The following is a 16,391-nucleotide window of genomic DNA, read 5'->3' on the forward strand; positions in this document are numbered from 1 at the left end:
GCTGGATAGTGTTTAAATTTTTATTATTTTCCTCTCTTGTATTAATTGTGAGATATGCTTAAAGATTAAATTAGTCATCCACATATATATACAAAAAAGCTCATATGTCATATAAAGTTAGATTTGTGATAGGCTTAGAATTTGACTGTTAAGGCAAAGTATCACAATCCATATGAGGTTATTTTGTTTGATTTTGGCTTGCTTTTGGTTTGTTTATCTGTATCGGTGGCATGGTTGGTCCACAGTACTCATGTCTTCTTATAGCCAACTGGCTCTATTTCCAGTTCAATATCTTGTATTAACCTTATGCATTTAGATTCTAGGGTATAGTATCTTTAAGATAGCAAGCCTATTTCCAAAGGAAATATAGTGGATATATTGATGTACTGTGTGTAGTGTATCATTCCTAGCAGAGCTGAGAAGAGACTTCATAACTAAATGCATGAACATTTCTTTAATGAAATTCATGAATAGGCATATAGCTAGACAAGAATAGAAGAACCATTTAGGAATTTAGATCAGGTTTTACTATAAACAAATTTTGAAGAAATCATCTAGGTTATATAGCTTTTTGGTTTAAATTTCAGTAATGAATTGTGGACAATCAATGAATTTTTTAATATAATTGTACATGTTTAAATATATATAACTTAAATTCTAACGTGTGTGTATGCATATGTGTGCATGGTAGTTACCATTTTCCATTGTTTTGGTAGTAATCATATCCTCTAAAATATTTTATGTCTACAGCTTCTCTATTCTCGGGGACTACTAATTGATCTTCTAATCAAATCAAACGTTAGTCGATACGCAGAGTTTAAAAATATTACGAGGATTCTTGCATTTCGAGAAGGAAATGTGGAACAGGTACTGTGACGCTCGACTATGTGAGCCAAGTTACTATTACTCATTTGAAAGGATAAGCAATACTTGCTGTTTTCCTATTAGGTCGTAAATTCCAACTTTGCATGGTGGTTATAAATGTAAATACAAAATTAGCTCCATTAAAATGTCTGTTATATTTTTGAACATTTATTCCCCAGATTGATTTTAATGTTGAGGAAATGCTAGTTTCAGGCAGCAGTACTATATTTGAATTGTCATGTGTTCTCTATTAGGTGTGACATGCCATTGGCCTTTTAATGGCATGAAGAACAACTTGGCAGAATTAGGTAACAGAGCTCTCAAGTTAATTAGCTCTGTAGTTAACAGAGATGCTATTAAAACTGATGAAAGGTGACATGAAGCAGCAAGGGTGGAATGGAAATGATAACCTTGTAATGAGGAAAGAAATAAAAAGTATAATCTGGAATACTTGTGTTATCAGGAAGTAGTCTAAAACCTTCTTTCAAATGCTTTTCAGGTTCCATGTTCCAGAGCAGATGTCTTCAATAGCAAACAACTTACTATGGTAGAAAAGCGAATGCTTATGAAATTTCTTACATTTTGTATGGAATATGAAGAACATCCTGATGAATACAAAAGTATTGCTTTCCGTTAACTTGTGTTTTCCAGTTATTTAATTTTAATATGTATTGTCAGTTTGGTAAAAAGCTGATTATTCTAAAATGCATTCTAACTCTGCTGTAAGTTAGCTATAGTTTTGGTATATTTAAATTCAGTCAAATTAAATGCTGAATGGTTTGCTCACTCTGTCATGTTAGGAATATTTCAAATGCTTAGTACCCATATGCTGCTAGTGGCTCAATGCAAATATTTTCAGCATTGCAAGAATGTCATGCCAGGCTCCTCTTTTTATCTTTTTAATTAAATACTGTTGTTAACTGATTATTTAATCAGTGTGTGTATGGGACTATGAATTGAATGTAAGACCTGGCTCATGAGATATAGTGTATTAGTTGATTTTTGATGTATGGCATGCTTTTTTTGTTACTTCATCTTTAATTTGCTAATAATAATAATAATAATAATAATAATAATAATAATAATGATAGTAATGATGCTATAACTTGTATAGATGTTATTTTGGGGGACTGTTTTTAATGAGAATATTGAACTGTTCATTTTGATTGATATAAATGCTGTATAAGGGAAGCCTCCAGATTTAGGGAGGTTATTCTCTTACTTTAATCTTAAGGCCAGTTATTTTAGCTTGTTGAAAATTGATTTTGTTATTTTAATGTCAGCTATTTTTCAGTTACATTGGAATGGAAATGTTGTGTAAAATTAAAATATTTTGTTGATAATTGACTTATTAAATTACATTGAAATTTACATCATGATTTACTTTGATGGAATTCTGAAAGCTTAATTCTTGCTTAAAGCCTTAAGGCACTAAATGCCAGGTTGTTCTTTTTAGTGCCTAAACTTAGAGCCTCTCAGTACATTTCTGTCATTTTTATTCACTTAGATTATTTCCCTAAAGTCCTGTCTTTTGTCACATGACTAGTTCCTCATACTAATTGTACATTTGCTTGTTTTCCCTTACTAATTGAAAGAATTAATTTTGTAGGTGTTCCTTATTATTTGATGTGTAGTTGTCAGTATCTTGGATTCCAGCTGCCACAAATAAATTAATTTCATTCGTTTTTAGTAAAAGTTTTTTAATCCTAGATTTGTATGAAAACTATATATTTCACAAAAATATGATGCAAAATGTAATAAAAGTAACATTTTTATTAATGCATTTTTTCAGTTCATTTCATTTTATCTTGTTTAATATTTTTAGATATAAATATTGACATTTTATATAGTTTAAATGTTAATGAATTGAGGTTATTGCCATTCACAACAATCCATTGAGTTATTTAATGTCTTTCAGGATTTCACACCAATGAATACTGAATAAATATTCATCATTTAAAGTTAACAAAACTATGCCATAAGTTCATTTAGGATAGTGAGGTTTTTTTCCATGTTTTGTTCTTAAGACCAATAAATAGCACATGTCGAAACTGTAGTAATAAGGACCACTTGTGTCCTGGTTGAAGTCTTTAACAGGCCTGGCTATATTGATAGGGGGTGGTTTTAAATAGATAGTAAATTTTATTTTAATTGATAAAAGTTTATCTTTCTTTTCATAGCATATGAGGAAACTACATTTTCTGAATATTTAAAAACTCAAAAATTAACTCCCAACCTGCAATATTTTGTTCTGCATTCAATTGCAATGACATCAGAGACAACAGGCTGTACTGTAGATGGTCTCAAAGCTACGAAAAATTTTCTTCGGTGTCTTGGGCGGTATGGCAACACTCCATTTCTGTTTCCTTTATATGGTCAAGGAGAACTCCCACAGTGTTTTTGCAGGTAAGTTATGATTTATATCTTCTAAAAGAGGTGTATGGATAACAAGTTAGCTGAGTTGTGCATCCCTGCAGTCCTAGCCTGTGGGACATGAGGGGAGGATTAGGAGTTTAAAGCCAGTCTTGGCTAAATAGCATGTTGGACAGGCTGAGTTATTGATGCTCCTATCTTAAAATAAATTCAATGAAAAAAATAAATAAATTCAGTGAAGAGTTAGTATATGTAAACAGTTCATTCTATTTTTATAGGTGATTTAACAATTTCCATCCAAATGGCATTTCAGTTTGATCTGCTTTTGATCCTGATAAAATACCTTAAATTATTTTTGGCACTCAACATTGTGTTTCAACAGTGTTATTTTATATGTATGTATGTGTATATGTATATGTGTGTGTGTGTGTGTGTGTGTGTGTGATGTACATATATGCATGATATATGTATGATACACAAATATATATGTACACACACATATTTGCAAAAGTTTTATTGTTAAGTAATTGTTGATTGTGAATGTACCATAAGCTCCTTTTTTTCTTTCATCTGTTGATGTTTTCTATTAACATCTTTTTGTGTGTCTTGGGGTTTCTGTTGCTGTAATGAAACACCATAACCCAAGCAGCTTGGAGAGGAAATAGTTTATTCAGCTTATACTTCCGCATTGCTGTTCATCACCAAAGGAAGTCAGGACAAGAACTCAAACCTGGCAGGAACCTGGAAGCAGGAGTCGGTACAGAGGCACTGGAATAGTGCTACTTACTGGATTGTGCCCCATGGCTTGCTAAACCTGGTTTCTTATAGAACTCAAAACCGACAGCCCAGGGATAGCATCACCCACAATGGGCTGGACAGTCCCTTGTTCTAATTATTTCAAATTAAGAAAATGCCTTACAGCTGGATCTTAGAGGGTCATTTTCTCAATTGAGGTTCATTCTTTTCATATAACTCTATCTAGTGAAATGATTAAGAAGGGAGGATCTGAATTCATATCCTCAGAACCCACATAAAAAAGCAAGTGTATTCATGTGTGTGCCTGTAACACACGTGCTTCTTTGGGATAAGATGTCTGAGGCTCGAGGATTATCTGTGGCTCTCTGCGAAAAGCCTAGCTCCAGGTTTAGAGAGAAACCTTGTCTTCATTTTTCTGTTGCAGTGAACAAACAGCATGGCCAAGGCAACTTATGGAAGGAAGGGTTTATTTGAGCTTACATTTCTAGAAAGATCAGAGTTTTGGTAGGGAGCCATAGTAGCAAGCGGCAGTTATAGTGGCAGGACCAGGTATCTTATCTCACATCATCATTTGCAAGCCTGAAGAAGAGTGACATTGATGAGACTAAACACTCAAGCCCACCTGTAGTAATAATCTTCGCCAGCAAAGCCACACCTGCTAAACCTCCCCAGTGATTGAATTTATGAGGTCTATTCTCATTCAAACCACTCCGTCTTGTTTCAAGGGAATAAGGTGAAATGTGATAGAGCAGGAGACCCATGTATGCACAGACACACATACATACACTCACAGGACTTTCTTTAGGATGTATATCCAAGAATGAATTGTTTGTTTGTGTGGATGGTTTGGTATTTTGAGACAGGGTATCTCTGTGTAGCTTTGGCTAGTCTGGACTCACTTTGTAGACCAGGCTGGCCTTGAACCCAAGTGCTGTGATTACAGGCATACACCACCATGAACCCAGCTACTCAAGAATATTTTTTATATATAATTTGATATGTATGACCATTTTGTCTACATCTGTATATGGGCATGACGTGTGTACCTGGTCTTTGAAGGCCATAAGAGAGTGTAGGATCCCCTGGAACTGGCGTTATGGGTGGTTGGGCAACAGCTGCAATGTAGGAGCTGAGAATCAAATATGGGTCCTCTGGAATTGTAGCCAGCCAGTGCTCTTAACCAATGAGTCACCTCTGCAGCCAGGAGTAAAATTTTTTTTTAACCATACAATATGTGTTTTACATTCCTTTTGATAATTGTATTAGTTACACCCCAAGAACAGTGTGTTGGAATTTCTGTTAGTTTTATATTGTTACCAACATTTAAAGAATTTTCTTAGTCCTTACCCACCAAAATTTCATTACACTGTATCTTAATTTTGAGTCTCCCTGATTTCCTGTGAGATTAAGCCTCTCGTGTGTTTATTGACTATTCATGGTTTCTATTCTGAGGAGTAATTGTTCATCTTTTTGTCCATTTGTCTTTTGGGTTGTGGCTCTTTCTTTCTTTTGTTCATTTGTTCATTCTTTTATTTGTTTGCTTGTTTGTTTCTGGGTTTTTTCTTTTTTTGTTTTGTTTGTTTTGTTTTTTTAATATATTATTTCATTCATATTACATCTCAATTGTTACCCCATCCCTTGTATCCTCCCATTCCTCCCTCCCTCCCAATTTCCCCTTATTCCCCTCCCCTATGACTGTGCCTGAGGGGGACTTCCTCTCCGTGTAAATGCTCATAGGGTATCAAGTCTCTTCTTGGCAACCTGCTATCCTTCCTCTGAGTGCCACTAGGTCTCCCCATCCAGGGGACGTGGTCAAATATGGGGCACCAGAGTTGGTGTGAAAGTCAGACCCCACTCTCCACTCAACTGTGAAGAATGTCTTGTCCATTGGCTAGATCTGGGTAGGGGTTTAAAGTTTACATTTCTGGTTTTTTTTTCAAGACAAAGTTTCTCTGTTTAACAGCTCTGACTGTCCTAGAACTCAATTTGTAGACCAGGACAAAAAAAAAAAAAACAATAACAACAACAACAACAACAAAACAGGCTTGACTGGCCTTGAACTGACAGAGATCCACCTGCTTCTACCTTCGCAAGTGCTGAGATTACAGGCGTGCACCACCATGAACAGTTTGTGATTTTTCTTTTGGGAGACAATTTAGCTCTTTTATATTCTTCCTTGTCTTCCCCAATTCTTACGGTGAAATCTAAACTTTGAACCGTGGAATGGTTAGTGGTACTGACCCCTCTTCAAAATCAGATCTACTAAACCTGAAAGTCTAAATATTGGCAGCCTGCATTTGACTTGAAACTGTACCTATAACATTGATGATTAACACATTTTTAATGTATAGCTTGGCACATAAAATTATATAAGAAGAGATCACCTTTTACTGCAACACCGAATTTCTTGGAGAGACAAACTTATCTTTTGGTGCTTTGATACCACTCAGAATTTTAAGTGGACATGCGCAACACTTAAATTTATTAAACATAACTTGAGATAATTATGAAATCATTGCAGTAACATTGTATGGACCACATTTACCTTTGTGTTGCTTGTATTTCTTTCTACTGTGAATGGTACCATGTACAATTTCTGAGTCTGAGTGTACAAAATTTTAATTAATATTAACTTTTCATAATGCTGTAGTTTTTAAAAGTCCATAATGTATATTTCTGATTATTTTATTATAGTAAATGATAAAATACTGCATTATTTATACATATTTTATGTTTCAAAAGTCAACTATATTGATCTGTTTGTTTTTACGCATGAAAAATATCTCATATGTAGCTCAGACTGGGCTCAAATTCACCATTCTCCTGCTTCAGCCTCTGAAATACTGAGCTTATATAGGCATGTCCATCCATGCTCAATGTGTCTTTTTATCTACTAAAAACACTTAAATTATGAGGATATTTATGAGTTATTTCATATCTATGAATTATTTTGCATCTTACTAGTTTTTATGTATTACTTTTATTAGCAAGTTGAAGTTTTATATTCTATTAAAATTTCTTCATTGACTTACTAGTTTATATGGTGCATTTAAGAATAACTAATTGAGACAATTCTGCTCTCAGTATTAAATTAACTTACATTATGAAGATAAAAATATTTTTGGGGTACTTATGTTTTAAGCTTTTGCGATCTAGTATATCATCATTTTTTATAATTTCTTTGTATATCCTCAAAAATATTCATACAGGTGAAAGGTATAGAGTTCTCTAAAAAATGTTTTGGAGCCCAATAAATTAAACGTAATATATAATTTCCAAACTTTATTTTTATTCAATTTTATTCCTGTTGATCTACTACTAGCAGAGATGTTTTGAAAATCACCATTACATTATTGGATTTGTTAAAATTTCCCTGTAATTTTATCAAAGCTTACTTTACGTTTATTGTGATATTATTAAAACCATAAAAACTGTCAACATTTCCTAATAACTCTAATATTTTAATCATCTGCTGATTTTTGCTATCTTTTAATTTTTTTTCAAAATCTACTTTGTGTGATAGTTTAATAACTATTCCAAATTTTGAGTCAGTATTACCTGCCACAGTTTTCTGTGGCTTTTTACTTTTCAGTGCTGTGGAGTATGCTGAAGACTCTACTAGGATACTCTTCCGTGTGGTTAGTGCTTTTACTGAGCTGGAGGGGGTCCTGTTAGCTGTACTCTGCTCCTTTCTTCCTTTAAGACTTTTCCTTTCTGACTTTAAGACTTTTCACTGTTTTTAATGTATATTCTGGTATTTATTATCTCATTTTGCTCTTGAAATTTGAGGTCAACCTAATTTGTGATTTTTGTATAAGTTGTATCTCTTTTCTTTGACATGCTTTTTAAGATAGTGTTTTTGATGTCCTATATTTTTGCTACACTATATCCTTCAATATAAAAGATTTTGTGTGTGTGTGTGTGTGTGTGTGTGTGTGTGCGTGCATGCGTGTATGTGTGTTTGCAGCATCCCCCCAGAGGCTGGAAGAAGGCATTTGACATTCTTAATCAGTTTACTCAAATATTTAACTTCTGTATGGTTGATTAGTGCCATTTTTTAATTCCGGCAGTTCATATTACTGTTTTATCTCTTATTGCAGTGGTTTCTTTGATCTAAGCACTCAGAATTTTAGATACCTTAAGTTTCTGGGTTTACTTAATTTTATCAACAGGCCATTACAAACTTGAAGTGTTACTATTTCCTCATCTGGAGCCTCCACTTAGGTATGGAACTCAGTATATAGCTCCATCATGGTGATACTAACACAAAGCTTTTGAACACATAATTTTTGTTGAAATGTTTATTACTTGAAGCTTTTATTTCAGCCCTAGGTTTTTATTGTATACATTCATCTATTTGATAAAGAAACTCTGAGTGAAGTGCTGAGAATATTATGGAAGAATCGAGGGATGAAAGGACCCAGAAAGTTCAGGAGCCCCAGAAGGAGACCATCAAGGCTGGTGGATCTGGACCCAGGGGGACCTGTAAAAACTATTGCATGCAGTTAACCTAGACCCCCTGTTCAGTTCTAGCCAATGGACAGCTCATTTTCCATGGTTGTCAGGGGGACTGGGCACTGCCTCTGACATAAACTGTGGTTCCTTCAATTTGATCACTTCCCCTTGTTGGGGAAGCCTGGTGGTACACTGTGGAAGGGGAAGCAGGCTATCTGGATGAGACCTGATAGACTGTCATCATATGGTGGGGGAGGAGATTCCCTTCTGTCATAGAGCTAGGGGAGGGGAATAAGGTGAAAGAGGGAGGGGTGAGTAATGGAAAGATAGAAATGAGGGGATAACAATCACAATTGGGGTGTAGTCTGAATAAATTTTAATAAATTAAAATCTAAAAAACAATTTTAAAAAATAGTAAAATAAAATAAAATAAAATAAATGAAGAAGCCCTCCTAACCCTCCAGAAGGCAGCCCCACACAGGATGTTTTGAAGGATGAAGTCAGTCATTTGGGAATACAGAGATGCACTCAGCCCTTTGCTCAGGTCAACATGTAGCTGATCACATAGAGCCTCCTGCCCTGGAGGGATTTGGGTAAAATGAGACTGTGGCAGCTATAAGTTGTCTATGTTGGTATGTAAATAATCAAGTATTATAGTTGAGAGTCTCATGTATGATATTCTTTGTTTCAGTAAGACACAGAAACATGCAGAGATTTATCACGTAAACTGGCCACAGATTATTGATTACATGACTATAATCTGTGTCTTGGGGTTCAAGGTAATAGAATTATGTATTTATTTTAAAAAAGAATGGAAGTACTATTTGTTGAATATTATGGGTCTCTTTCTTCCTCCTGAATAGAGGACAAGGTAGAAATAAGTGGCAGAATGCTAGATCCTTAGGACCGTTTGTCTTATCAATTGAAATTAAATAGGGACTTGAGATCCTCTTGAGTCCACCTCTTGAGCATTTCCTACTCTCATGAGCTACCCAGATTATATTTTATATTTAGGAATATATATGAATATATATATATATATATATATATGCATGCAATAACAGTTAGTGAAAAATGAGGTCATGAGTTTGAAGGACAGTATAGAGGAGTGTATGGGAGAGTTTGGAGGGAGGAAATGAAAGGGGGAAAACATAAATTATCATCTCAAAAATTTAAAAAAATTAATGGTTAAAAAAGAAATTAAGTAGAGAGTTTTATAGTTTTCTAAGTTACTCTGTATTCTTGTATAACTGCTGGAGTTTTTTCCACCTAGAAGCTACACCGTATTGCCACATTCCTACCAAACTATGAAAAGAACAGGGATAGAATGAAATGTTCCTTGTGGCATGATCTGCAACACACTGACTTCCTTATTAATACTTTATACACATGGCAGGCAGCAATTTAGCATCATGTCACACAATTCCAGTCTTTAACCATGATGAGTTTGAGGCCAGCCTGAGCTACATAGTGAAACCATATCTAAAAATAATCATAAAAACAGCTGTAGTCTTTTCCTGAAAATTTGAAGTCTTTAATATGCCCAAGTCTGAAATTTGTAAGGGCTGATGTGAAGCCACAAATGGAGAATTCTACATGTGACCTCTGGTAGGTCATTGTCTTAACACTCATGCAGGAAACATATTGTATAACATACCTTCAGTTGTTTGGTTTAGTAGGTGTGTGTTAAAACACAAATGAACTTAATGTTACGATTTGGATCTCGTCATTAAGATATCTTGTTACCTTTGTTTTTTGTTTTGTTTTTTTTTGTTTTTGTTTTTTATATTTTATTAATTTATTCATATTACATCTCAGTGGTTATCCCCTCCCTTGTATCCTCCCATTCCTCCCTCCCTCCCATTTTCCCCTTACTCCCCTCCCCTATGACTATGACTGAGGGGGACTTCCTCCCCCTGTATATGCTCATAGGGTATCAAGCTTGTTACCTTTTGTATAGCGCAGATTTTCCAAAATATAAAAATACTTCAGAATGAGAATTTTATGTATTATATCCTAGACAAACAAGAACATTTTACCCTACGTTGGTGATTAATTTTTTTAAGGCTAAAATTTTATCATAACTTTCTTTTTTTTTATTATTTACTGAGACTGTATCAACATTGTGTGTGTGGTTCAGCTTTGATATATGTTATATAAGTTATACTCAATCTCCAACTTGAAATATTTTTTCAAGGAATGATACAATAAAATGTATGTATACTAGAAACAATAAACAACCATTTACCTGTAATGCTTGAATTATTGCATTAAACTTTTAACTAGTCCTTTGGTAATTAACACAACTCTGAGTTCTTAGTGTATTTTATATACATGGGACTGTGTGAATTGCAGTAATAATGGATTTACTTGGCTTAGGGATACTATGTTCTAAGTTTTTAATGAATTTACTGCATACTATACTATAATTTCATGTGAATATTGATCTGTTTATAACTTAAACTACTAACACTACCACTGTCTATACATCATAGCCTACACATTTTATCACTAGGTTATCAGAATAAGGTGTCACCTGTTCTGTGATTTCTAACCACCATTCTGTATTCTGTTTTAATATAAGCCTCTTAAGCATTTCTCACAGCCAGTTACAGCGTGTTCTCATCAAGGCTACTGTTATAAATGGTAGGCATGCATATTTATGTGAAGGATTCAAAGACATTTGTAAGTCATATCCTTGCTTCTTAAATGAATTCTGTGTAAGCAGTATAACATTTTAACTACTAGAGATAACTTCCATGAATAAATGCCGTTTGAGGCTTTTATCATTTTAAATAGGTAGATTTTTTAGCAATGAAAATGAAGCTTATTTATTGTGCTACCTAGTAGACATTAATATGTCAGAGCATATAATTGGGACCATATTAGAAGGAAAGTCATTGAAACCTACGTATTATTTTACTCTTCCAAGCCTTACAATTTTCTTTACTATGTATTAGTATTTTTTTCTGTCATATTGGACAGAATGTTTGTGCAGTGGATAGATGTTTAAACACAGTTTATTTTCCAAACAGAAGTTCTTTTTCTGCTCCTGCCTTCAGGAATTTATTACTCCCATCTCTGTAGCTGGTGACATAATAAATTTTAGAACTTCTTCCTAGCTCAGAATGGATTTTATATACTGTGTCTTGTTTTTATAATCTGAGAAATGGAGCTGTACAGTGGAAACAAACAAATTTTAATTTTTAACATTTCATCTGTTCATTAATTTATTTATTGTACATATATGCACAAGTCCCACAGAATGCCAGGTACATGACAAGGAACAATTTGCACAGTTTTAACACTTTCTTCCCCTATGCAGTTTTAAGGATCAAATTGATGTGCATCTTGCTTGCCCGCCAGTGATTTACCTGTTGAGTCCTCTCACCAGCAATAAGCAAACAGGTTTCACATTCTTCAGAAGTAGCCTGGGACTGCCTAGAGAGTTTTGTTTGAGGGGGAAAATGGAAATAAGATGAGCTTATTTAACTGTTAGTTTACCCAGTAATTTAGTATTTTGTGCTTTACTGGCCTATATTTGATTTCATTTTAGCTTTCCAATGTGAAAAACTATTTAAAGATAGACAATGGGAATGTTTCAGTTTTAGCATATAGACATAAACATATGCATGCGTATGTGTGTTTATAACCATACACACTCAAATTATCACCTGCAAACATTATTTGCTGACTGTTCAGACTCAACATTTTGGTGAATGTTATATGTGAAAAATCAAAAATTGCAATATAATATTTAATGAAAATTCCCTGCTATTACAGGGAAATTGTAGACCTGAAGCTGAACCCTGAATTAATAATTTTTAAAGCATAGCAGATGTACAAAATATGTGAATGGATGTGTGCATCTTTAACAACTTTACTCAAGATTTTTGGCACAACAGTAATGAAAAGGAAAGGGAATCTTCCATTGAATTGGTGATTTCAGAACTCAACCCCAAATGGGGCACATAAATCTACTTTGATTTGATAGTAATCCCTTGTTTGGCATCTTAATATAGACTGAGATATTTGGTGTTGCTGTATCTTCCTTGTCTTTTAAAGTATTCTTCAGTTTAGAGTTCAGCGTTACAAGAACAGCAGTAGATCGCTGCATTTGCTTAAAGTTTCTGGTTTCTTTTGGACAAATCATGGTAGAAAACACTTTTTGAGCTAAAGTAATCTACTTATTTCATTCTCTAATAACTAGGACTTTTTTTCCTCTAGGGAATTTTCAGAATCGTAAAGGACATTTATTAATTTGGATGAATCAATATGAAAATCAGGGGGAAGTCTTAAATGATGAGAGATTAAATTTTTGAGAAACTGAACGTGTGTGTGTGTTTGTGTGTGTGTGTGTGTGTGTGTGTGTAAGAATGAAATAAGGGTTTTTGATATCTTCCTCATTGTTATTGCCAATGACAAATAAGCCTTAGATTTTTTTTCCCTTTAAAAAAATTGTATTCATCTCTTTTCATATGAAAAAATAAAATAAAACTATAATTCTCAGAAAAATAGATCTGGGGGAATGTCCATATAAATTGTTTTTAATCGGTTGTCTAATTTTACAAGTGAGGAGAAATAGGCTCTGAATTAACAAGATACTGAAGCTAGAATACAGATTTCCTAAAACACATTCTTTGTGTCTCATCGAGTGTACAATAGTTAAAATAACTTTTTCTAAAAAGAGTTTCTCAATCTGAAGTACATTAATCCTCGGAATTTGTATATATGAAATATCGTACATGTGCTTTGTTTTATTATAAAAGGACCCCATAGTTTCCTTGCATTTTCACAGGCAGCTATGCCATAAAGAGTTGAGCCACTGCTATGAATTTGCATCATTTAATATTTGTTAAGAGATCATGAAATCAAGAGGTCTCAAGGAGAAAATTATAAGGGGATTTATTTAGATATGTGGTAGGGGTTAGGATACAGGAAACTTGGAATATGATGCTACTGGGACTGTAATTTGTATGTACTCTATTCAGGCTACTAATGCCCTGATCACATTGGTCAGAAGTAATTATAGTGACTTAGGAGATTCATGAGATCGAATGGTGGTCCAGGATTTTTTTGGTATGCATATTTGAACAGGTACTCAATATCTTACTGTTTCTCGTGTTTGTGAGGATCATAATGGTGTCTATATCATGGTTGTGAAAATTACAATGGCTAATGTCTATAAAGTTCTTATACTATATACTTATGTATTGTGGAAATATTAGTTGCTGTTACTTACTATGTTGTTATTGTTGCTATGATTAATTAATGAGTTCTACTACTGCTTTTATAGAATGACACCAGAGCAAATATGAGGCAGAGTTGAAAAGTTAGATTTAGCTGTATAAATTATCAGTAAAGGCTTTTTCCACAAAAGGTTAAACAGCAAGTATTTTGAGTTTTGTAGACTATATGGACTCCTTTAAAAACTTTATTATAAAATGGCACAGGCATGCCTCAATTATGCCTGGTATATTATCAGCCACTCAATAAATATAAACAAGTAAAAGTTAGGCTGATTTTATATACACTCATGGAAACTGTAGGTAAATGAAATATTACAGTAGTGTTCTCAAGCATTTAGAACTTAATACACAAATTATTGACCTCATCCTCAGAGTTTTAAAGTTGTAGAAGTGGCGTAGGGCATGGTAATTTGCATTTCTGTCTACTTCCCAGGTGTTGCTGTTGATGCTGACCCAGGTAACATTTTTGTAATAGAAACCATCAGTGGAATTGCTCTCTGGTTTCCAGTTAATTAACAAGAAAATGATTAGATTAAGGAAAATTAAAATGAATAAAATAAAATCAGCAGTGGCACACAACTTTAATCCCAGCACTCTTAATCCCAGCACTGAGGAGGCAGAGGTAGGCTGATCTCTTAGTTCAAGGCTAGCCTGGTCTACAGAGTGAGTTCTAGGACAGTGAGGGCTACATAAAGAAACCCTTGTATCAAAAAATAAACAAGCAAAAAAGGAGCAAAACTTGTGAAAAACCTTTGTTGTAGATTTTACTTCATAACTGTCCATTTAATTCAATAATTGATTTTTCGAGCATTCTGTATATAATAAAAAAGAAAATCACATTCGTAGACCTTGGTATCAATACAAGAAGTATATAATTTAGTTGAAAAATGTACCCACAAACCAATTTGAGATTAAGTTTACTTAATTGTGTTCTAAAATGTGCAATGTCGATATGAAAGTCATTGGTACTCGGCACTGATCTGTAGGAACCTAAGATCTGACGGTGCACTTAATGTCAGTTGGCTGCATCCTGATGAAGTTCAGACGGTTGCTAGTTGTCCATTTTAAGAAAAGAAACCAAAATATTAGACTACCCTGAGAGACTCATCGCTTATTTCATCCTGCTTGCAGTTTACTGTGGAGCATAAATGTAAGATGCATAATTTTAAAGTCTCTTATAGGATGGTTTTTTCAGTTCACAGTTACAGACATTGATGTCAGTATGATTCCTTTCTCTTTGGAGAATTGCTGTCTTTTGTAATGCAGAAGATCTAGCAGTATCATTGACCTCTACCCATTAAACACAACTACCTTTCTTCACTAACTTGCAGCAGACAAAATCCATTAAAAAAAACTTTGAGACATTTTTTGGGTCTCCCATTTAGGCAAATCTATGCAATTTAGTATGTAGTCAATTTTGTGAGTAGCACAATAACACAGCAAAATGATCACTATGACCAATGAGCACCTACACTACTTAAATATTGAAAGTGATACTAAAAGTTTCTGTCCATTATTTTCTATTCTGTAATCTGGAGCAATGTAAAGTTTTTTTTTTTTTTTTTTAAGGAATAGAACAGTCTAACTTACCTTGGCATTTAAATCAATAGAACAGTTTAAATAAGACATTTGTCAAATTTCTCTTCTTTACATGTAAGAAATTATAAATATATATTGAAAGTCAATTATGGGGCAGTACAAGATCTTCATATTTAGGGAGGAAGTAAAAAGCCTGAGGGTACAAAAGGAATGTAAACCTATAATTTCTTAAAGAAGTACAAGCCCCATTCTCTATCCTTGAATTCCATTCCTGTTATAGACTACTAAATTAATGGTATATTCCCACCTGGCCTATGCTTATATGGACACCATTATATAAATGTATGTATATATGCATATACTTTAAAATTTTCAATTTCAAAATAACCTAGTATATGGATGTACATACCATAATTTAATAATTGCCCTATGTTGGTACCAGCATATAAAACCAAACATGAGCTTTACTGTGTAAAAAACATAATTTCATATGCAAAAATGTTCAAAAAGAAAAACAGAACCATTACTTATTGTTATAAAAATTAAAAGGCTCTGGTTGTAGCTACATGGTAGATCTTATACGTGCCTTTAGGTTCCATTGCCAGCACCACAAAAAAAAAAAAAAAAAAAAAAAAAGAAAGAAAGAAAGGAAAAAATCATTATAGCTATATTGTAGCTCTTATACATCATTTGGTCTTCCATTACCAGCACCACAAAAAATAAATAAACAAGAAAGGAAATAATTAAATTGTATTACTTTTTTGATTTTTATGGCATAGGTTTTGCTGTGTAGCTCAGACTTTTCTTAAGCTCACTACATAGCCAAAGCTGACCTCAAACTCAGTGCTTCTTCTGTCAAAGTCTCTCAAGGGCTAGGAATGTAATCATGCAGTATGATGCCTGGCTTCTGTTACCTATTAGCAATATCACATTGAACATTTTGCTATATTTTCTCTATCTGTTCAGTCTATAAATCTACAAGAATATATATGACTATAATTCTGTTACACTTTTGTATTTGACTTTCTGTTGTACCACAAACTTAAAACAGTCATTTAAAAAGCAAATCTCATTTTAAAATAAAAATTAGCAAAAGCTTGGATAGAGGAGAGGAACTTGCCAAATTCTTCATCCATACCTTCATATCCAGTCTTT

At 33.7% G+C, this 16,391-nt stretch overlaps 1 protein-coding gene across 2 annotated transcripts in view; it reads left to right on the plus strand.

The window, feature by feature from the left end:
• CHM (CHM Rab escort protein) overlaps positions 1-16,391 on the plus strand; it is a 157,421-nt gene that overhangs the window by 72,523 nt on the left and 68,507 nt on the right. For both annotated transcript variants that reach the window (XM_084788787.1, XM_084788788.1), the window contains exons 6-8: positions 751-867; positions 1,364-1,484; positions 3,045-3,270. In XM_084788787.1, coding sequence (XP_084644913.1) covers positions 751-867; positions 1,364-1,484; positions 3,045-3,270 — 464 coding nt within the window. The remainder of the gene's footprint in view (positions 1-750; positions 868-1,363; positions 1,485-3,044; positions 3,271-16,391) is intronic.

Source organism: Acomys minous (assembly GCF_964271855.1).
Source record: "Acomys minous genome assembly, chromosome: 7".
In the NCBI taxonomy this organism is placed as follows: domain Eukaryota; kingdom Metazoa; phylum Chordata; class Mammalia; order Rodentia; family Muridae; genus Acomys; species Acomys minous.